This window comes from Neopelma chrysocephalum, unplaced genomic scaffold, assembly GCF_003984885.1.
Source record: "Neopelma chrysocephalum unplaced genomic scaffold, ASM398488v2 Primary Assembly neopelma1_60, whole genome shotgun sequence".
NCBI classification, from domain to species: domain Eukaryota; kingdom Metazoa; phylum Chordata; class Aves; order Passeriformes; family Pipridae; genus Neopelma; species Neopelma chrysocephalum.
The window spans coordinates 11,833,597-11,855,717 of NW_020897715.1; the positions used below are offsets into that span (position 1 = coordinate 11,833,597).

General features: G+C 44.5%; 1 protein-coding gene across 3 annotated transcripts; it reads right to left on the reverse strand.

Annotated features, from left to right (window-relative positions):
• Nucleotides 1-353: 353 nt before the first annotated feature.
• On the reverse strand, nt 354-22,100 carry CCDC191 (coiled-coil domain containing 191). 3 transcript variants are annotated; one of them, XM_027681521.1, is made up of 16 exons: nt 22,040-22,100; nt 19,818-19,947; nt 17,410-17,538; nt 16,697-16,875; nt 15,973-16,196; nt 15,030-15,186; nt 13,028-13,218; nt 12,040-12,289; nt 10,267-10,721; nt 9,678-9,772; nt 8,065-8,147; nt 6,571-6,672; nt 5,271-5,414; nt 3,928-4,080; nt 3,375-3,505; nt 354-1,887 (listed from the first exon to the last, which is right to left on the reverse strand). In XM_027681521.1, exons 1-16 carry the CDS (start codon nt 22,085-22,087, stop codon nt 1,755-1,757), a joined length of 2,604 nt encoding a protein of 867 aa, XP_027537322.1. In that variant the 5' UTR covers nt 22,088-22,100; the 3' UTR covers nt 354-1,754. The 3 variants fall into 3 exon arrangements, with proteins under 3 accessions (XP_027537322.1, XP_027537321.1, XP_027537323.1); XM_027681520.1 differs by having other exon boundaries at nt 355-1,887; nt 3,375-3,529; XM_027681522.1 differs by lacking the exon at nt 22,040-22,100 and adding an exon at nt 21,973-22,022 and having other exon boundaries at nt 356-1,887; nt 3,375-3,529.
• Nucleotides 22,101-22,121: the final 21 nt, after the last annotated feature.

Sequence of the window (22,121 nt, forward strand, 5' to 3'; positions counted from 1 at the left end):
CCCAGCTCTGCTTCTCCCTGCCTGCTTGGCTCAGTCCTCTGCAAAAAACACTACCCTTCTGCAGTGCCTGTTCTTCCCCGCAAGACGAGTTATTCAGCCCTCTCTCAGCTTGTCACTTCCTCTCACAATCTGCCTTTGAATGTAGCCAGATGGTCTGTACTCGCCCACACTCCACGCAGGCACCTTCAGCTCCCTGCACTTGGATAATGTGCTCGTCTGACCTGCTGGTGGTCAGGTTTGTAAAGAGCCTTTAGGAGATGGTAAACATTCACGTGTTGTAGAGAATGGATGTGGGAGGGAACCTGGGAGTGACAGTTGTTTTCAGACCTGCACCAAAAGCCTGCTTGACAGCCTGGCTTTGTGTGGGCAGGGAGGGTCTCTGGCTACATCCCTGTGAGCTCTCCACGTGGACAAATTCCCAAAGCTAAAGCTCTGGAGCCTGTTGCTGCGCTTGGGCACCTGACCTATCCTATGCAGGTCATCTTTATCTGCAGTGCTTAGTGCTGGTCTAGGTTCCTGACCCTGGACTTCTGTCTAGAGCCATTCAGCCAACTTCCGACACAGAATCTGCACCACTAGCTCAGTTGTGTTCATTTCAGATTTGGGTTTATTGGAAACTTACAGTGCTTATATGGGTTTTACAAATGATCTGATACAACATAACAGTAAACTGTTGTCTTCCTGGTGTTACTCAAGTGCCTCCTGTACTGCCAAATGCTTTTGGAGAGAGCTTTGCCTATCTTGTGAGGGGGAAGTGATTCCATCTTCCTGCCCTTATGCTGTTGCTGAGACATTCTGTACCTTAATGGCATTATGATGCAGGTTAAGGTTAAGTAAGAAACCTTCATTTTAATCATGTCAGCTTTAGCTTATATAAAAAACACATCTGCCTTTTTCTTGGATTTTTGTCTTTTTTTTCTTTGAAGTACTGGATCAAGTGAAACATCCCAGACAGACTTGCACAATACACCCTGAAATACTACAGTTAAACAGTTTGGGAAGTGTTTAAATTACAAGACAATGAGGCTCATAAACTTGGAATCACCACTTGCCACCACAGTCAAAGCACTGTGCTTGTGAACTGGCCAGTGCTGCCAGCAAGGTTGTCCCTCAAAAAAGAATCCAGGTTTTAGATTATCCATATGCCATGCAATGATCTGGATCATTAGCAAATATGGTTTGCATAAACAGCTCTTCCCTCTCCTCCTCCCATCCAAAACTTTTGTGGCACAGTTAGCCAGAAACTGTGCTCTGGGTGGCCAAGTTTGCAGCAGTGGTTGGGGGTCAGCTGACAGTCAGGTCTGTCCACTCTCTGAGCGAGCTCTCACTCTATAGAGTACTGGCAACAAAATGCACCAGGTTACTGCTTAAGGAAAAAGTGGTGCAGTTCAGTTCCTGTTCTTCCTTTGGTGGAGGACTCCTGTCAGTGCCGCAGCTCCGTGTGTGGAAATGGCCTAGGCCTCAAACACACCCTGTGCTAGACTTTGATTACCTAGGCTTCACAGCCACCAGCCAAGACACCCTTACAGAAGCTTCACATAAGGAGCTTGTGGGGAATGACCCCGTGAAGTGCAAAGTGAAACTGTCAGATAAGCTTCCATATATGCTTAGTTTACAACAACAGTGACCGCAGGGAGCTTTCTTTGGCTGTCACTTGGCAGGCCTTTTCCTTGGACTTGTGTCAGTCAGCAGGGAGATAGCATTGAACAGAACTGGTCGTTTGTCTCCCTTCCATCTCCTTTGACTCTCTTTTGTCAGGTTTGGAAATTGGGGAGAATTTCAGCTACTCTCCTCCGTAGCTGGTTTCTCCTTTCTTCTCTCTCCCTTTCCTTTTTCATCAGCAATGGGTACTGCCTCCATGCCTTGAATGCATTCAGTATAAGTCTCCTTAAAGAAATTAAAGACAAAAGGAACAAAGTGACAATATGCAGATGTGTACAAAACACAACAGGTAATAAAAAGATGACTTCTATTTGAGGGGGGAACTGCCCTAAAACAGCTGTGGGATATAGTCCTTCTGTTACTCAGGGCTGTGATGTGTTAAGCATCTAGGTGCAGATCGCTCCATTGATATGTCAATCATGCTGGGGAAAAATCACACATTGCCCTTTTCTACTCCTCTCCACCAAGAATTTTGCTCCTCCCTCTGACAGAATTCATTAGCTGCTGTTGGCTTAGCACTTTGAACAGGAAAGGTGTTTCTAGAAAAATAAAACAGAGCCTCTGGAAGAAGTTTCTCCAGGAAAAATACAGGCTCATTTGGTCCAGACCAACCCTTTGGGAGTACAGGTAGCTGGGCTCCAATTCTTACCTGATTTTAATCACCCCACCAAAGGTGCCCTGCCCTGGCTTCCCATACGGGTGATAGGGAATAACAGTCCTGTCTAAAGAATAGTTTGCTATGACAATGTCTGAACTGCCTTTTACCAGTGAGTGGAGGAAGAGGTAATGAGGAACAACAAGTGATTATGCTCTTAATAGGAGGTTATATGTAGAATGAACCCAGTCTCTTCCTGTGTCTGAATTTCTCCTGGTTCCTCCACTTTGCTGGCTTGTTAATGTTAAATCATGCACTGTTCAGACCTTACTGACACAGCAAGCTAGGACAGGTTTGCTTTACACATAAGAGGTGAATTTAATTTAATTTTTCTTCCAAGGTGCTGCAGATCCTGTTCGGGCTATGTACAGACACAGCTTATTCATGACCATGCAGCTAACATGCTTTCATAGTTAGGCAGGCGAACATGCTTCAGTTTTCTGCTGAACTTTGACAACAGCTTTTTCTTCCTGTTAAAATGCATTTTATGGGACAAGGAATGGACTGGGTGTGTCCAACTCCAGTCATGACTGGTAGAACTGTCTGTTCTAGTTCTCACTGCCAAGTCAGGCTGACGACAGCACAAATTGAAAGACTCCCTAAGTGGGATTTATAGTTGATCAACTTTGGATTTGTGAACTAAATCATCTGCTGTGAACAAAACAGTACTATGTAATTCCTACACAATCATTTGGCTTGCTATAATTGTACTTAAAGATTTTCCTAAGGCAGCTTTTAGCAGAAGCTGCATGGCCAGATCTGTTAATCAGCTTAGAAAGTTTCAGCTACTTATCTGCTTTCACTGTATTCTCTTTCAGCAGATTTAGAAGTCCTGTGAAGGGTACCACTACATTTTCTTTTCCAGGCTGCATGGAAACTTAGCATAAACCTCTGCTGATGTTTGTCCATATTACAGAAGCAAAATGCCAGCAGTATAGAACCTGTTTCATGTGCTCTTGGGGAGCAGATTACTGACCTGTCAAAAGTAATCCCTAAAATAGTCTATCGGTATGTTAAACCTAAGTAAAAAGAACTGCTGCTGAGGGTGTATGCTTACTTGTTACTGTGTTCAGTAGCAATCTTCAGCTTCTCCCATAATGTCCTTTTTTCCTCCGTGATAAGATCAAGCCATGCCTGCAAGTACTTCCTCATGAGGCAGGCTGCGTGGAAGGTACTCGCTCTCTCCTCCTGAGTGGAGAGATAATCCTTGTACTAGGGAAGAAGGACAACAGAGAAACAGGTAAGAATAGCTTCTTTTTTTTTTCCCTCCTCTCTCTCCCAACCTCTGGCCCAATAAACAGAGACAGAGCAGTGGTGAGACTGTAGCAGTGAACGGTCGTGGGCACAGGAGAGGAGGAAAATCAGTAGGGTGAGAGAGTGCAAAGGTGGAGGAGTAGTGTGTAGGAGAAAATTCTGGGTGGAAGAGAATGATGGAGAGTGAAGAGCTGAAAGACGATCTCTGGAGAAGGGAATATGTTGCTGGAATGGGGACAGTATAACTCAGCAAAAGTTGTACTACAGGTGTGTGAAGTGAGGAGGGTGTGGTGAGGGGAAACTGTGGCAGCAGCCAGCTCTCTTGGTATCATTTCTCCACTGTGGTGCAGGCCAACCTTTAGCCAGTTTCTGAAGCCCCGTCTCAGTAACATATGGGAATAGAAGTCCTCAGCCTGAGACATCTTCTCCATGAGACTCTGCTGGGTGTCCTGAAGCCAAGTCATCAGGCATTTCCTCTGCAGGCCCAAGCAGTGGTGCCTTTGTGCCACCTGAGTGAAGACAGCAGAGACAGCAGCTAGTTACTTGGACTACTGACTATGTAAGTATAAAGCTACAGAAAACTGGGTGCACTAGAAAATCACTTCAGCTTTTTGGGGCCTCCAAAATGCAGATGTCTGACAGCTGGAATAACCCCCCCACATAAAGAAGGGTCAGCATAAGGAACAAATCCAGTCTATCAGGCCACTGCTGTCACTTTTAGAGAATACCCTTTTGAATTAGATGCTCAGTTTAACGTATTGTAAATGGAGCAGAGGCAGGGCCTGTAGCAGTTTAGGCCAACCCTGTCCATAATGCTGACCAGCAGGGTGGACATACGGAGCAGCTTGTATCCCTCTACTTCTTCCCAGCTGGAGGCCTGTGTGCATTTGGTGAACTATTGTGAATAGCTCCAGTTCCAGTGACTTCAATGGACGCTTGCCAGCTTAGCCCTGGGCTCTGGCTAAATCTTCAGGATATGGCCGAGTGTTAGTGTACCCCTGGTAAGGCACATTGATCCAGTCACGTACAGAAATGTTTCATTTGCAATATTTGTGCATCAAGGTCTCAGAAACTGTTCTGCACTGAAGGATATGGACAGGATATTCTATCCAGATTGCTGGATCATCACCTGTAGTGTCCTGCCACTAGCAGTGGCCAACTCTGCACCAGCAGCAACTCCAGAGACAGGGAAAGAAAGCCCTGATGATAGGCTGGGGTCAACAACTAACTACAGTGGCTTGGTGGTGTCTTGCTGCTTATCTTTGCTGTGGAGTAATAGAACTGACAGGCTCATGTCATATAACTTCAATTTAATTTTTTGGCCATATCACACTAACTTACCTGTGTTATTGGCATCAAATCATATGGCAGTTAGTACTGCAGACAAGTGGAGGCTAACAAAAGATGACTTCTCAATAGATTGAAATGCTTTCCTTTCTCTGTCCTTTTGGTTCCTGTTTAATCAGCTATAAATGAGGATGCCACCCTTGTGGGACTTGATGACTTCTCATGATTATTGTCAGATGGGCTGATTTAAAGAGCTAATATAGGGCAGGGTGTGCAGGGAGAATTTTTGCTTTTTCTGTCTCTACCCGGCTTAAAAGCCTATTAAGTCTTCTGCTAAGTGCTACATCTAGGAAGCAGCACTTTTTCCCTTCCTTCCGTGGCACCAGTCATTTCCTTTATCCTCAGCACTTACCACCAGGTTTTCCTTGGCTTGCTCCCTCAGCCTTTTCCACGGCACTATTCCCAGCTTTCTGAGCAGGACCTTCTCATAGTGATCCTTAGCCTTTTTCTGGAGCTGCTGCTCTTTCTCTAGCCTCCTCTGCTTCTCCAGTTCTTTCTGCAATACAAAAAGCAGTAGTTTTAATTCCCTCAGGATGAAGAGGATGTTAAGCAATTACAATAGATTATCATATCGGAGCTGGAGGTTCTGACCTGACAGGAAATGGGGATCTGCATCATCTTCAGGAGTGCAGACCAGAGATGACCCCATGTACTAGAACCTGTGTTTGAAAGCAAACTGTCTTGAAAATTCTCCTGGGAGATGATGGTGTTTCTGAACACTTCCTTGGGCCATGTATCAGCACTGCAGTTTGGTACTACTGTAGCAAATATGTCATCTGTGGCTACCAGGAGGGCTGATGTAGCAGGAACCTCCTTTTATGGACCTCCATCCATGTGGGGCAGCTGATTTAGTGAGTTTGGGGAGTGTAGCTTTCTGTGCTTATAAAACTAGATTGAAAACGTGTCCAAAAATGATTCTGAGTTTATGCATGGACCCTACCACTTAATCTAGCCTATATTGTAGGGGAAGGATGTAGGTATTGTCTAACTGTATAATATTACTTTTGACCGATACTCAGGGATTTAGGTCAAACATTCTAAAACACTCAAACCAAGTAGAACAGTAGTTGCAGGTCAAATTCCTATAGGATTTAAAATGTGCTATTTGAGTTATTAGGACAGCTCATTCCAAGTAACAGTAATGAAGTGCAGCTATTCCTAGGCTAGCCCCAATGAGAGGATGGTTCTCTTCTTCAGGTGGAAAGTTGCCCTTAATATAACTGTCAGGCTTGTTTACTTTTAAATTGTGTATTAGTTACTGGTATCACTGCGTACACTGGAGGGAGAACACAAGTGAAAGGAGCAGTCTGAAAGCAGACTGAACATGCTGCCCCTGTGGAGGCTGATGTGGCTGTATCTCAGCACAGAATGTCCACCCGCTGGGGCCTCTAGTCCTGCTTTTGAGACAGACATTATGGTACTTCATAGAGTGTTTGGTACGCAGCCCTTCCCTAATGTTGTCAAACAGGGAGAAGGTGGTGAGTCTGTAGAGTAGGTGCTGTCCTCTACCCTCTCTGAGTTCTGTGTGGAACTCTGCTCTGCTAATGAAGACCTTCCTGTCACGTTACTCTGGCTGCTGACCAAGTACTAGTGGGTAATGGCTCTTCCCTATTCCTGCTAAAGAGAGAGAAACAAGTGAGGTGTTTGGTTACCAGCTTCTGCTGCCTTCTCTCCTCCCGTCGTTTTTCCCGCAGAGCTTCCTTTTCCTCAGCCTTCTTCCTCTGTCGTGCTTCCTCTTCAGCCTTCAGCTGGGCCTTAAAATGGAGAAAGGTGAAATTTAATTTGATTCATATGACCTTTACAGTGAACACAGACCTCTATGCTTCCCTAGTATTCCTCTAGTATTGCCCAGCACCTGAAACTTCTCTGAAGGAAGCAGACTTTGTCACATATTAAACACGATCTGTGCTCAACAATGAACTGCGGAAGGGAGAAGAAGGAGGGACCGTTCTTTTTACTACCTATATCTATCTATCTTTCTACTACCTATATATATCTTTATCTTTCTTTGCCCTAAGTTATAGTATTTGTCCACTCTTCCCCTAAAAAAATGTAAACCGTACACCAAGTCATTAATTGGTAACTTGATCACTGAAGTCAGTTCTGAATCCCTGGGCTCTGTTCTCCAGTTTCATTTCTACATGCAAAGCAGCATTACAGGTACCCAAATACTTCTTTCCCCAAACACTGAAAATCAAAGTTGTCTTACTTCAGTACTATCATATTTGGCACAATATTCTTCTCTGAATATTTATCTCCTCTCCTTGCAAACCACACTCTGCTCTCATTTCACAAGAGCTTCTGCTCTTGGTGTACACATCAAAGGCATAAAACCCAAACCAACCATCATGCAGGGTTACCATGACTGTGCTTGCTTTCTGATCTCTACAATTGTGGCACCTGCAGCTGAGAAAAACTAACCTGAAGTTGTCTGTCCGCGTCATGGTTAAAGTGTTCTGTAAGGCTCGTTTCAGCCTCCTGTGTATGTGAATATATCTCTTGCTTGAAGAAAGAGGAAATGCCTGCTGGTTTAGGACCCCAGTTATAAGCTTTCTAATCCTAATGCAATTACTAGCAATGTTTTCAGTAACACCTTAATACTCTGAAGCTAAGAAGGCTCCTTCATTGGATGTGTATCACAGAATTTGTTTATTAACTATGCAAACATTGTCAGTATCTTCTGTCTTCAACAGAGATTTGGTAGAAAGATGACTTTTACCAGAGACTGCATGTCCTCAAGCTGCACGTGACCAGACATCAGGAAAGGCAAGGAGGGGAAACCCACCACTGCCAGGTCCCATCAAGTGGATCTCTGCATGCACTTTCACACTTATCATTCTTAGGAAAGACAAGCTATGGTCATGGGTAGGTGTGAAAAAAGTGTTGGAGGTGGTAAGGAAGGCTGCTTCTAGAATTGCAACTTCAACATTAAGTGTCTGCTCATGATACAGCATATACATTGCCATATGCAAAAGCAGCAATAACTACTTCTTTTGATGTGTGGTGGACATCTGCTTTCTCACAAATTAAAAAACTCCTCCTTTGGATAAAAGGCTTTTTCTTGGTCGCTGACTCTGGGGTTAAATCAGCTTTTCTTGTAACTGGAATGGTGTGAAAGACACTATTTCATTTTCCGCTTCCCTTACCAGTTTTTCCTCTGCTCTTCTTTGTTTGGCTTCCTCTAGTTTCCTCCTCTGTTCTGCCCGCTGAATTGCTCTCTCCTCCATCCCTATAGAAACAGAGGACATAAGGCTTAGTGAAAATAAGCTATGGGACAATGGCAGAAGTTTGGTGCACAAGGATAACCACATCACTCTACTACCAGGCCCGCACTGCCCTGGCACTGCCCGCACAAAGGGACTTGCTTTCTGCTGCCTCTTATGGCTGGCAGTGTCATGAACAAGGAACTTATAAATGCTTATGAGATGACTCAGGACTACTGCAATTACATTCACTCCACCCTCCTTGGTTGACAGTCACAGCCATGAGGCTCAGTTATGAAATAAGCTGTCTTCAAAGAGTTTGTCCCTGTCTTTCCTGATTGAGGGCTGAGGCTCAGGGCACATGATTTAGCAGTGATTGCTATGAGGTCTCCAGGAAGCTCTAACTGCTTATTTGAAGAGCAATTTCAAGACAGAAAGCATCCTTGTCACAGTGACATAGGGGTATTTGGTCCTGTTAGTGAGAAACTACTGCTTAATGCTTCTTTTGGGAGATAAATTCCAATGCAATTATCTTGCTGGCCATCAGCAAAGGTGTTACAGTGCTGATGTGACCACTCAGAACACACAGTGGAGTTGGGAACCTCTGCTTGCTTCCTCTGCAGTCACAAAGCACGGGCTGGAGAAATTGATAACTGGGGGCATCAAAGTGTTTTGAACACAATGGGTTTCCTCACATTCTTTTCTCCTTCAGTTGTCCCAGGATCCTCTGCCAAGGACAATCATCCAGTGGTAACTTATTCACTGAAGTTTTGGGAATTTTTAAACAAAAGCACTTGAGGGCTCTGAAAAATATGCTTACTGTCTCTAAGGTGTACAGAGTTCAGGCAAATCAGAGTGAGTGATGGCTTGGACTAGGAAGCATTGGAGCTCAACACGGGCAAAGAAAGGCAACTTCTGATGCCAAACCCAACTTCTAATACCAAACTCTGATGATCCCAAAACTGTTAAAATAACAGTCATATTCCAGACAACCTTTAATGCTGACCATGACAACTAGCATTGTACGTTTATCGTCTATGTGCTGTTCCAGTGTGGCCAGAGAAACGGAGATATCTCACAAAAGGAAGGGATCTGGACCTCCTTCCCCAGCCTGGCTACTGTTGTCTCAGAAAACCTTGGGTAGGTACTTAATTCCCTTTGAAATCTCAGCACCTCTGTCAAGGTCAGATGAAAATGACTGGTGAGTTTAAGTGTCTCTTGGATGTGTAATGAAGGGAGACTGATGGCAAAAAAACCTGTAGAGCTTCTCTCTCTGGGTCTTGTCACACCAGAAATGATCACAAGCGTTTGGAATAACTGCTACAACAGTGTACTAAGTGTAGATGTAAGGCTCTTGCAGTGACCCATGTTTTAAATGACTTGGGCATGAAAACAGCTCACCCTCTCACAGCACTGGTCAGGCTGCGAAAGAGTGTGCTGAATTTTACTTCCATACTATCATCAACCAGCAAAGCTGAGGCAAAGGAAGAGAGACATTTCGAGACAAACTGTTGAGAAAAGCAGTCTGAAATGGTTTTTGCTATCTAGAACAATACCTTTCAGTATTGGATGAGCTGAGGTCAGCTGGGAGGAGGGCCTCCTATCTTGCAGTGCTACCTCTGTGTTTTCTGGCCCATGAGAATCAGGTGAACTATGAAAGGAAAGAGTTAAGAAATTCATCAATGAATGTGGTCAAATGATGTTTCACACCTACCACCTATGGCCTTGTAGTTTCTGTTCTCCATTTTGCTGCATTTTCATTCTGAATCCCTGATACACCTTTCTTCTGCTTGAAATGGGATTAATGATGCATCCTTGTAAAGGAAATGAGTTCCAGGACTGCTGTATGTTCTGAAATACTGAGGATGATGTTCTCTTTTTTCCTAATTAAAATAAATCCCTGCTGCTACTATGTGTGACACTGGTGTTGCTATTTCTAAGTGGATCCTGTATGGATCACGGGGTGTCAAGCCATTGCAAAAAAGGGAGAAGGACAGAGAACTGTGGCTAGCCTGATACTATCCTTGAGGTTAAAACACAGCTGAGAGGAAGAGCAGACTGAAATGTGCCTGGCACATTCTGGCTCAACTTGAGTGGGAATGAGACATGCTGACTAACTGACCCTGATTTATTGAGGGCACATACCTCAAAGGGATTGTATGCTTGCATCTCGATTGTTTTTCCTCTCTGGTTTGAGAAACAGAATTGTCAATCAGCTGGGTTACAGCTGTAGCTTGTGCTGCCTCTTCCTTATCTCTGCTCAGCCTCTGATTTTCCTGCAGCTTAAGGATCAGCTCTTGCTGTTTCTGAAGCTGCTGCCTCTGCTCCTCAATCAGACGTTGCTGGAAGGCATGACGGTGCTCAAAACAGCTTCCATAAGCAGGAGATGTCTTTGGACCAAGTGCCTGAAGCTGTTGGAGGACAGTAGCTACTTGATTCCTATACGCAGCCTGGTCCTGGACACTCAAGGCTGCATGTTTTACAGTAATCTCCCAGACAAATTTCTGTTTTCTGCAGAAATGAGACGTATGAACAGTATCCCAACAAGAGTGGTCTCTGGTCTGATCAGGCTCTTTCTGTATGTTGCAAGTTTCAATTGGCTGGGGTGAAAAAAAAAAAAAAGGAAAATTTGGCATTGATTGAAACCAAGCACTCTTCTGCCCTTACTACATAGTGGTTTTTTTAATGCAAATCTAGTGAGATGCCTGAGAAGTAGAGTAATCTCAGCTATGCAATCTTTATTCAGTTCCTAGTCAGGCCAGAGGGGCCCCATTATGCGCAAAATGGGAGGCTGTGGGAAAGAACTGTTAAGGAGCTCTGTGCCATTTCACTGGGAGTAAGAAATCTTGATCAGGCAAGAGCTTTGGCAGGAATATATCCTGAATATTTTGCTAGGGAGCACACCTTAGGACAGCTTATTTCTGGGGGATTAGCACACTCTTTTTGTACTATGTTGTCTCCACTCAGCGCTCAGATGGAGAATAAAGGGACAAACAGTTGTTGTAGTGATCTACATGACTGAATGGTCCCTTTTCAAATGCAAGAGAAGTCTACACAGTGCTGCTTCCTCATGCCTTTTCTCCAGCCTTGATAAATAATACCATGAAACAGATGCACAGTGGGGAATGAGGCTGAGCCTTTTCTGACATGGTCATTCTCTGAAGTGGCATCAGATATAATGTCTGCTTTCTGGTTTGTAGGTCAACCCCCAAATTAAGTCCCATTCTCCCAGCACAAATTTTATCAAAAGAAAAACGGGCCTACTAGGAGAATATAAGCACTGAAGGAAATCAACTTTTGGCGACACTTAAGCAAATGAAAAGCTTCACATGAAATATGTGTGTGTGAGCTCTCATGCTGAGACCGGGAAACTGCTGTAGTACAAGTTTTAGAGACAGAAAGAAAGGTCAGGATCCAACCTGACAAATGACAATTTAAGGAAGCAACCTCTGATTTTTCTCTCCTACCTCCTTGTGATGTGCATTATCCTAAAACAGCCAGTGACAACCTTTTTTTTTTTCCCCACACTTAAATACCAGAGAGCTGCACTGGCATGAAAAAAAATCCTCTTGTCATGCAGTCAAGTTACTCTTTTTAAGTCTAAGCTGCCATCAAAGATGTAACTAATCTCTCAGTAAAAGTGATCTGGGGGTGGGATGCTCATTGCAACTCACAGTACACGAAGGGCTGTTCTCTGGCAGCACTAGAGATTATTTCTAAAACTCATCCATTGTCCTTCACATCTGCCTCTGATTTTTAGACTTCTCTCCTGAACAGTTGCAGGCAGGTATTTGGATGTTGCCCTGGGAAAGAAGCCTTACTCTGGGACAACGTGCTCTTTCTTTCAGACTGCACAAAAGAAGTACTTTGTAAGAGTCCTGGGATGCCAACAGACAAAACTATGTGGGAAGGATTTACCTTGTCTTGCTGCAAATCCTGATGACAGATTACTTCTGCTGTCCCAGGCTGGTTAACCTCCAGTGGCCTGTGCAGACCACCCTTCCCCTGTGACACAGCCTCCAGCAGCTGTGCCATCTTTCTCTTTGTCTCCTCCCTCTTGATCTGCAGCTCTCGCTTTTCCATCTCTGCTCGGCTCCAGCGCTGCCAGGCCAGGAAGCAGCAGCGCAGGAGTCGTTGCTGGTTATGCTCTGCAGCCAGTTGGTTCTTCCTGAATGAGGAAGAGATTGTGTTATGACAGGAGTAAGGCTTCTGCCCAGGCACAAAGCCCCATAATTTCCTCAGTCTTTTTGTTGTTTAACTCTGAAGGCCCTCTGAAGCTGTACAGACTTCCTCCAAGGAGGAGTGGGAGGGCAGAAAGGATGCCTGCTATTTTGAATTAAGTTTCCCTAGTTCACATTTTGCCATTCCTATGCCAATCCTGGGCTGTAGGATAGTTGCAAAAGAGGTATCGTGTTCCCTGGCCAGCATAGAGGAAGCGACAGTGTCTCACCACTGAAGCCTGCCAGACACCTGCAACAGCAAAATTTTCTCTGGATGTGATAGGGAATTCATCCAACAGCCTCCTTAATGAAAGGCACTATCCAAAATGATCGTTGCTATACTACTACTGAAATGGCAAATAAATAAATGGCAAATCAGGATTAAATTTGGCAACTCATATTCTCCAGAGTACAGAGCAAGCCAGGGTGAGATTTCCAGGAAAAATACCTACGGAGAGAATGAGACACAGGCTTGTTGGAAAGGGCTAAAGCTCTTGTTTATATCTGTCCTCCTTTTCATCTGTGCCACAACGCCTCTGGCAGACTGCAGGCAATGTAGCAATTTTCTCCAAAAGCTGCTGTTTCCCTCCTGCTGGCTAACTGACAAGCTCCTTTTATGGTCCCTGATCACTGCTCTGCCCAAATACTGCTGCAGTAGGAGGAATTCCACAGCATAGGGTCACTACCTGTTTTGATCTTGGAGATAAACTTCCAGTTGCTGTGTCTCCTGCTCTACTTTCTGGGCCCAAGTATAATTTCTCCAGGCTCGCAGGGCCTTCAGTTGGCATCTCCAATCAGCAAGGGCTCTGGCTTTTCCCATTTTGATTCTCTGCTCCAGAATGACTTTCAGCCAAGCAGAGAAATGTCGTTGCAGGCACTGCATGGGAGAGTTTCAGAAAACCAATGAGCAAGATAGAGCCAGTCTCCGCCCTTCCCCTTATCTGACTTTCCTTTCTGAGATTCTTTTTGGAATCCTCACTTTCAACAACTACCTTGAGGGTAAAGAAGAAGTAATGCAGAGCATATGCAGGTCTTCTACAAAAAGCAGAAAGGGTCTAGAAAGACGTCATATCATGTGTCTCTATGCTTTGGAGTGAAATGCACTTAGTTCACCAAGTGTAAAGGAATAAAATGGGTGAGGAATATAGAATTTCTAGAGACTGGGAAGATGTTTCAAAATCTAGAAAATGTCTAAGATGCTACAGCTAAGAATGCTTCTGTGAAGAAGTGTTGCTTTTTTAAATTTTTTTTTTAACTTAGACAAAAATCAAGACACTTCCTAGAGTGAATTTATGGCATGGCCTCAGCTCATCCTTGTTCCAGTATGAAGCCAAACCTTTCCCCTATTGTGTAATTAGACTCGCTGCCTTTGGGAATGATTTACATTGTACAGAACAGCAATTTGCTATCTAATCTACCCCATAATTCTAGCCCTGTCACTGCAGACACTGTTCATTTTGATCCTCCAAGTGGGTCAACTCACAGGACTCTGCTGTTCCCCTTTTGTCGTAGTGCCTTGTGTTAATTGCGTTCCTCTCACTCACTGAAATCTTCAAATGGAGACTTACAAAAAGTCAGTGCATTAGCTATTCTTTCTGCTTTGGGAAAGTAATCAAAGCGTCACCATTGCTTAGCTCAGCTAAGCTGTGGCTTCTCACATTACGCCAGTCCTAAATTGTTCTGTGGTTTCATTCAGGCTTATCTTCACAGCTTAGACTGTGCTGGAAAGAGGTTGTGTACTGCTTAACAGCAGCCAAGCTCAAATCCAGCAGGTGGGCTGATGGAGTGAGCCATGAGGAGAATCACCATAAAAGCTATGGGATTCTTCTATTAAAAAAATAAATCTAGATATAGATATGCAGACATTAATGATTGTGACTGCTCTATTAATTAAAAACATTATGCGATGGATAGCGTTCATACCTGCACTCAATAAATTTATTCCCTTTGCTGAGACTGCCCATATAACTATTCGGTACAAAGAGATCACTCTTTAATTGCAAGTATTTGATACACCGTGTTTAACCTAGAGCTGACCATGGTATCAGAATAATGAAAGTAAAAGAAAGAGGTTCCTACTGGGAATTATTGAAAGAGCTGTTGCAATAACACAGAATATTCTACTGCACCCAGCGGGAGTGGATCCCTGAGGAACCCGTTACTGCAGATGTGCTGACATGCTTCAACTGCAGGAGACACAGCTCAAAATTCATCCCAGGCTGCAGCACTTCTCTTTCTTCTCCCTGCTCCTGCACCAGGGTCTGCAAGGCAATCTTTAAAATGCCTTTCCACGCACACAATAAATGCTTCCTGGGCCTCTTTTCTGTCACTTTCCCCTTTTAATTCCTTCCTTAAGGATCTGCTGCCTTCTCTGTACAATCTGCCTATTCCTTGACTGCAGAAGCCTTTATGTTTGCATGTGTCCTGAGAGACACATCTTTTTCACAACTCTAAGTGAAACGTCCCACTGGGTTCCCTAAGTGAAACAGGCACACTGGGGTTGGACTTCAGGATTTCTTGCTCCTAGTCTTACAAGATACTTTTTGCCCTGCTCTCCTACTTTCCTGGTATCAGGAGGTCTTGGAAAAAATAACAAATTCCGCCAGCCAGGGCTTTTAACTTCAGTTTTGCACACAGTAGCCGAGGGCAGGTAGCGCCGAGTCTCAGATAAAGAGAGGTGATGCTCACTCTCTGCTTACTGGTGTGAATCCTGCGCAGCAGCTCCTCAGCCTTTCTCTGTTTCTCCACTTCTTGCTCTTCTTTCCTCAGGACCAGGGGTGGTGACACAGTAATGGGTACCTCCTGCATTGACAGCTTCTGAGTTTTCTCTTGTTTCTTCCCCTCCCTGGAAAGTAAACAAACATACAAATTTAATGCAATTATATACAGTCTAATAATCTTTTTGGCCAATCCTAAGAGAATCACCTCTACAGCTTAGAAAGTTGCTGATTATTTAACTCGGCCTTCTTAAAAACTGACTCTGTAATGGTTTGGGGTTCCAGAGATTAAAAAGTCTGAGCATTTCCAAAATATAGCAAGCAGAAGAAAATAGTAAAGCATTTCAGTAAAGATTTCACTAAAGCACTTATATGAGAAGGTTTAGGATCTCAGGGCTGCCTAAGTAAATAAATGACATCCCTAAAACTAACATCTCTGTGACAATCCAAGCTCAGCAAAAGGAAAAAAATTGTCTCTGCAGAATTCTCAGCCAATAATGCCCTTTATTCTCTTATAGCAGAGGAAGTATTGCAAGTGCTAGACTTTCAACAGACTATTTTTTTCTTTTATTTTTTTCAGTGTACTGGTTTCCATGCTGCATTAGACACTAACAAGGCTGGATGCGACAAGGAGTTGATGGAGAGAAGGTTTGGTGGTGCAAACAGACTCCTGCTTTGTGATTCAGTGCACATACTGGTAATGGCTGAGGGGAGGATAACAGTATCTTTAGCCCATCTTCCCACTGTGATAAACTGTGCCACTGATGTTGGTTACAAAGGACTAAAAGGTTTTGAGATGGGTTTTTGACAAGAGAAATAACAGCTTTTGCTTTGGTACCACCACTCCTCTTATATTTAACAAAAGGAGCTGATAAGTGTTCTTCATTCTTTCCCTGCCTCCCTCTCCTTCTTACATTCTCCATGCTTCTGCCACAGTGAGCCTCTTCTCAGCCATTTCCTTTCGCAGCTTCACCATTTCCCTCTGGATCTCCTCCTCCTCCTTCTTGGCCTTCAGGGCCTTCCTTCTATCCTCCTCCTGTGCTCGGAGCTTGGCCTCAGACAGAATTGCTTTCTTCAGGGACTCTTCTTGTCTCTGAAGCTCTAATGCCTTCTGATGCCTCATTCGGTTTACTTTCACCTAGGAAGGAGGAAATCGACAAAAGCAAACAGGAAAGGCTGAAGAATTTGAGGTTCATTGTACACTGACAAGGTGGGTCACAATCCACCTTTCACATGAAGCAAGCAACCCTATCCATAGCTGGCACTGACTGGAGAGATACTGCTCTCAGACTAGAAAACAATCCATTCCAGAGAGTGACATTAAACCAGTATTACTTGATGGGAGCAAACTCAGAACTAACTGCTGTGGCAGCTTTTTTTGTCAGTCTTCAGGAAGGGGGTAACCTGAACAGATGTAGTAGAAGATGACTGTGTAAGCTACTGTTGAATGGCTAATATGCCCATGGAAATGCAGTAATGTTTCAGCTGAACTGTGGAAGAGTATCCTTGGGTATTTGCCTCCAAGTCAGAGATTATTGCAGCCTGGGAGAGAATAGTGGGCAGGTATCACTGAGCATTTACTCTAATCCTATAACCCTCTATCTTATTCCTTTTAACTGTGCTGCCTTGCCTGCTCACCTGCTTGTGTCTGAGCTCCATGATTATTCGTGGATCTGCAAGTTTTTGTTTTTCTTTGATGTCTTCAAGTCTAAGATGTTTCATTATCCCACAGTTCACATCTTCACTCTGCAAAAGATGCTGTAGGTATTTCTGGACAGAACAACTTTCCATTTCATGTTCCAGATAGCTGCACAAGTCTGAAATGAGAAGTTCAGATTATCTCAGGCTAGTCTGAAATGAATAAACCCCTCTGTGTCAGATCACAAAGCCTAATGTAATTAAAGGGATCACTTCCCCAGACTGTGAATGCATTTCTGATGAACACAGACACACTGACTGCACTCCATTTATCCCCAGTCATAATCAGTCTCCCATTGAACAGGCTAGAGCAGTAACAATGTTTCATTCAATTTTCACTGCCTTACCTCTGAGCATCTCAAACGGCTGTATAAACTTGACAGGCCTCAAAAATACCCGTTCAAAAAAGAAAAAAAAATTCTTTTACAAAGGAAGACATTGAATGTTTATGAGGTGCAATTGTGCAGCCTTACAGCAAGCTGCTGTAATAACTGGGGGAGAAAAATCACCACATCTAATCTTGTTTCAACCGAGTCCACTATCCTGGCCTCAAAACAACTATTAGCTCTCAGTGTAACAAGCCAGGAGACTCGGCCCCCCTCCCCAGCACATCCTCAGAGAGGAAATCAGGAACTGCTTTGCAGTGGTCTCACCATCAAACTGCTCAGACTTTGGAAGGGCTGCAGAAGGCTCTTCCAGAAGGACAGAGTCAACTTCATCTTCTCCATCGCTCAGATCCAGTTGCAGTTTGGACTTCATCCAGTTACTGAGCAGCTCTTGGGCTATCATGAAGGAAGACACTGATGACTTCACTTGTTTAAAAGATATATGGATAAGTGTAAGCTAGCAAGACTCTAGAATAGTTATATAACATGCTGGGGATGACTTAAAGCTGATCTGCAACAGAAAATGAAATAAGACTAATAGTTCTGCTCTCATCTTGATCTGCAAAAGAACAGGAAGAGAAGGTGGCAAACTTTCTGCCTGTCACGCACGTCACATATGAACTCTTCTCCACTTCATTTTCCCTACAAGATTCTGTGGACATTTAGATCACTCATGTGATTATTATAGCATTTATCAAGGAGATGGGATTCACATGAGGTAATTCATAACTCAGATAGCTTTCACATATTTTACCACTGCACTCGCAGACACTTAGATCTATTTTCCACATGTACAACCATGGTTGCCATATGTTAAATACAAAAGAACCACTGTTTGGACAAACATTTGCTTCATGTGTACAAGTTAACCTTTGCAAGTACCACAGCGTGAGGAGCAACTGGTGAGTCTAGATTACAAATCTGTCAGGTGGCAAGCTTCACCTGGGACTACGTGTACTCAGAATTAAGACTGCCACTACAGGAATGCACCCATGATGGATATGGTACTCCTCAGTGAGCTCAAACACCTAATGAACAACTGGGTATAAAATTCTTCTATGGACTACTTGCATCTCCACTCTTCTGTGGGAAAACACAATATTCCTTTTTCAGAGTTTCTACTCAAAAGCAAGGACAGCTGCCTGTCTGCTGCCTCAACAAACCACCTGGCATTGCTGTACGGGTGGCCAAACTGCTCCTGAAGCAGAACACAGGGCTGTAAACTCAGGAGCAGCCCCCTGAGAAGCAGAGCTATCCATGTGGTGAGGATGGGCAAAGAGCCGGGATCTGATCTCAGCAGCCACTAGAGTGCGAGTCATTCTCTGTAAAGGCACACAGTCAATAGACAGGAGGAGGCAGCTGCTCCAAATCTCCAGTTCTAATGCAAAGTGAAGATGCTCCCTGGTATTTCTAAGGCAATAAAGCCTTTTTCAAATTTTTTTAAAAAAGGACAGGGTTTTTTGAAGAAAACATAAATCTAATGTTTATTGTCCTTCAAATCACCTTTATTATCTCTCAGGCCGGCTCATGAACAGGGAAATATATCTTATAACAGAAAGAAGAGAAAAAAAACACTTGTCACTTGGGGTTACTCTTTTGACTGGGATTTGTGATCTTACCATAACTGGAGTAAAGGGGTTCTGGTACTCTTCTTATTGATACCTTTCTTTGCTAAGTGGGCTATGTGTAGGTTAATACCATTAAGTATTCTAATAACATATTCCAGAGAAAAGAATTTCAGTTGAGCTAGGAACAATCCTGAGGGATTGGTAGCTATAAAAAGGAAAATCCTAGCAGAGAAGGACAAACAAAAATAAAAAACAGGAGGAAAGCAAGCAACCTTTCCACCAAAGGAAAAGACAAAGCTTTTCACCAAAGCAAAGACTTCTGGAGCACCTTTGGAGCCACTGTGCTGTATAATAAATTCAGACAGTGCACTGTAAACAGACAGGTGTATGCTGTGCTATTAGTTGATACCTTGATGATACAAGTGAAAAAGCTGAGTTCCTGTGTTGAAGTGGATGCTCTTAAGATGTGTCAGTGTTCTGTTCCTTAAAGCTTTTGGTTAACTCAGTTTTTAAAATCCTGTTTCCTATCAGCATTTTACACTGCAGACATACTTCTAGTACTGATGGAAGATAATTTCCCTCCTTTTTGTTTCTTAAATCTACCACAGCTTTATTTTTAAACTTCAGGTTGCGGCTGCAGGCATTACAAAAGGAATATTTAGCTAATTAGTGAGGAAAATGTTGCAAGGGAATCAAAGCAAAACCACACAATTATTTATAGATGTGAAAGTTACACAGAGCAACTCCATTTCCACATCTGGCCTGCTACCAAAAATATGTCAGGTTATTTCACCTGGTTTCCTAAAGCCCACTAACTTGTATTTGACCATACAGTGTGTCTTCAAGGGCAGAATTTATCCTTGTCTTGACCTGATAACTCCAAAAGACACAGAGCTGATCCTTCTCTTAGGTATGCTATTTAAGATCTACCTTGAACTCTAGCAACTGATCCTTCTTATGCCTTTCTCCATTAGATGAAAGACATCCTACTAGGAATGGTTTCTTATGATCTCAAGCTTTGCAAGAGCCTGTTCAGACCAGAACCGTAAGGCTGGATCAAGAACAGTTCATTTTAGACAGCTTGTGGCAAGCAGAATTTTAGCTCACCTTCCTCACAGGCCTCATCATGATCTTGCAGCTGTTCCATGGTTTCCAAACTTGTTACAGGACCCCAAGGCCCCTGTGGATAGCTTGACTTTTGATGGGAAAAAGCTTCAGAGACAGCTTGGTCCACTCTCTTTAAATTGAAGAAAGGAAAACATTTCTAAGTATTGCTGCAGATTAATTTTGACATTTCCCATATCCATGTTTCACCTCCAGAGATAGAAAACATCAGTGGGAATGTAACACAAGATAGCACAGCTGTTATAGATTTCTTTTGAAACATGTTTCTCCGATTGCTTGATTGACTGGATAAATTTGACTTAGAAGTCATTAAGCAATAAACACTCATTTGGCAATTAGTGTCAATCACAGAGGTTGGAGAACACACAGGGAGAATGCAAACACCCAGTCTCTGGGGACTGGATGGAGACTTGCTGAGCAACCAGCAACTATGAAGTTTGATACCAGCTTTTTGTCATAGCCAGGCTGGTCACTGTGCAAATACTCTGAGAGACTGTCCAATATTCATCTCTCTGAGATGTAAATGGACCTGACGTGTCACTGTGTTTTCACATGCAGCACCTGTACCCCGGACAGTCTGTACTTCTGCATAACTCCTTCCCTTTGTGTGGCTGCCAGAGGCCTGGGATGCTGCCTGAGGAGGCAGATGCACACTCATACCTGCCATAAGAAGCAGGCTGAGGGTGGGAGCATGGGTGTGCTGAAGAAAGCAAAACAAAGGGAAGTTCACCCTAGAATTCTCTTTCTTTGATGTCGGGTGGTTGTAGATGCAGGAGATGGTGCTTTAGGGTAAATCTCTTGTATTACTTGCTCGTACAACCTGCAGTACTGCTCAACAGCAAGTTTTGTGTGTTGACCCATGAATTTTTGCATAGCAAGATACCCTACTCTTCATAGAGTTTGGGTTGGAAGGGACCTTTAAAGGTCATCTAGTCCAACCTCCCCGCCGTGGGCAGGGACATCTTTGATAACACCAAGTTGGATGGGAGTGCTGCTCTACTCGAGGGTAGAAAGGCTCTGCAAAGAGGTCTGGACAGGCTAGATCGATGGGCTGAAGCCAATGGTACGAAGTTAACATGGCCAAATGCTGGGTCCTGCCCTTGGGTCACAACCACCCTAGGCATTGCTACAGGCTTGGGGAAGAGTGGCTGGAAAGCAGCCCAGCGAAAAAGGCCCTGTGGGTGCTGCTTGAGAGATGGCTGAACATGAACCAGCAGTGTGCCTGGGTGGCCATGAAGCCCAATGGCATCCTGGCGTGTATCAGAAATACAGCCCTGTATTTCCCTGGCAGCAGGACCAGGGCAGTGACTGTCCCTCTGTATTCAGCACTGGGGAAGCCACATCCCTAGTCCTGTGGCCCAGTTCTGGGCCCCTACATTCAGGAAAGCATTGAGGTGCTGGAGCACATCCAGGGCAACAAGGCTGATGAAGGGTCTGGGGGCTAAGCCCTATGAGGAGCACCTGAAGGAGCTGAGATTATTTAGCCTGGAGAAAAGGAGGCTCAGGGGGACCTTATCACTCTCTACAACTACCTGAAAGGAGGTTGTAGCCAGTTGGGGTCGGCCTCTTCTCCCAGGAAACAAATGACAGGATAAGGGGGAACAGCCTCAAGTTGTGCTATGGGAGATTTAGATTGGATATTAGGAAAAATCTCTTCACTGAAAAGCAGGAACAGGCAGTGGAACAGGCTGCCCAGGGAAGTGCTTGAGTCACCATCCCTGGAAGAGTTCAAAAACCGTGTGGATGTGGCACTTGGGGACATGGTTTAGTGCTGAACACGGAGGTGTTAACGGTTGGACATGATGATCTTAGAGGTCTTTTCCAACATTAATGACTCTGTGATGTTCAACCACCTCAGGCTGCTCAGAGCCCCTTCCAACCTGACTCTGAATGTTACCGCGCAAGTTACTCCACCTCGACTCCACCACTGTTCCACGGTATCAGACCCAAACCTAGGCAGGGGGATAAGAAACACAACAGCGTTCCAACCACCCGTCTCCCTTCCTGAACCCAAGTTTAAACGCTCCCAACTTTGGCGCCGTTCGCTCGAGCTCTGCGCGGACTTCCCCCCCGCCCCCCGCTCAGCCCCCCCGCCGGCAAACCACACGGCCGCTGCCTGGGAAACCTCATCCCTGACCCTGCCGTGCCGGGATGCCAGGGGACCATCCCGCCCCCGGCGCTCCCCCCGAGCCGTGCCCCGTTACCTCCGGGAGGCGCCGCCAGCGGGGCAGCGGCGGCCGCTGCCCGGCCATGGCAACGGAAGGGCGGCGCCGGCGCGCGGCGCCC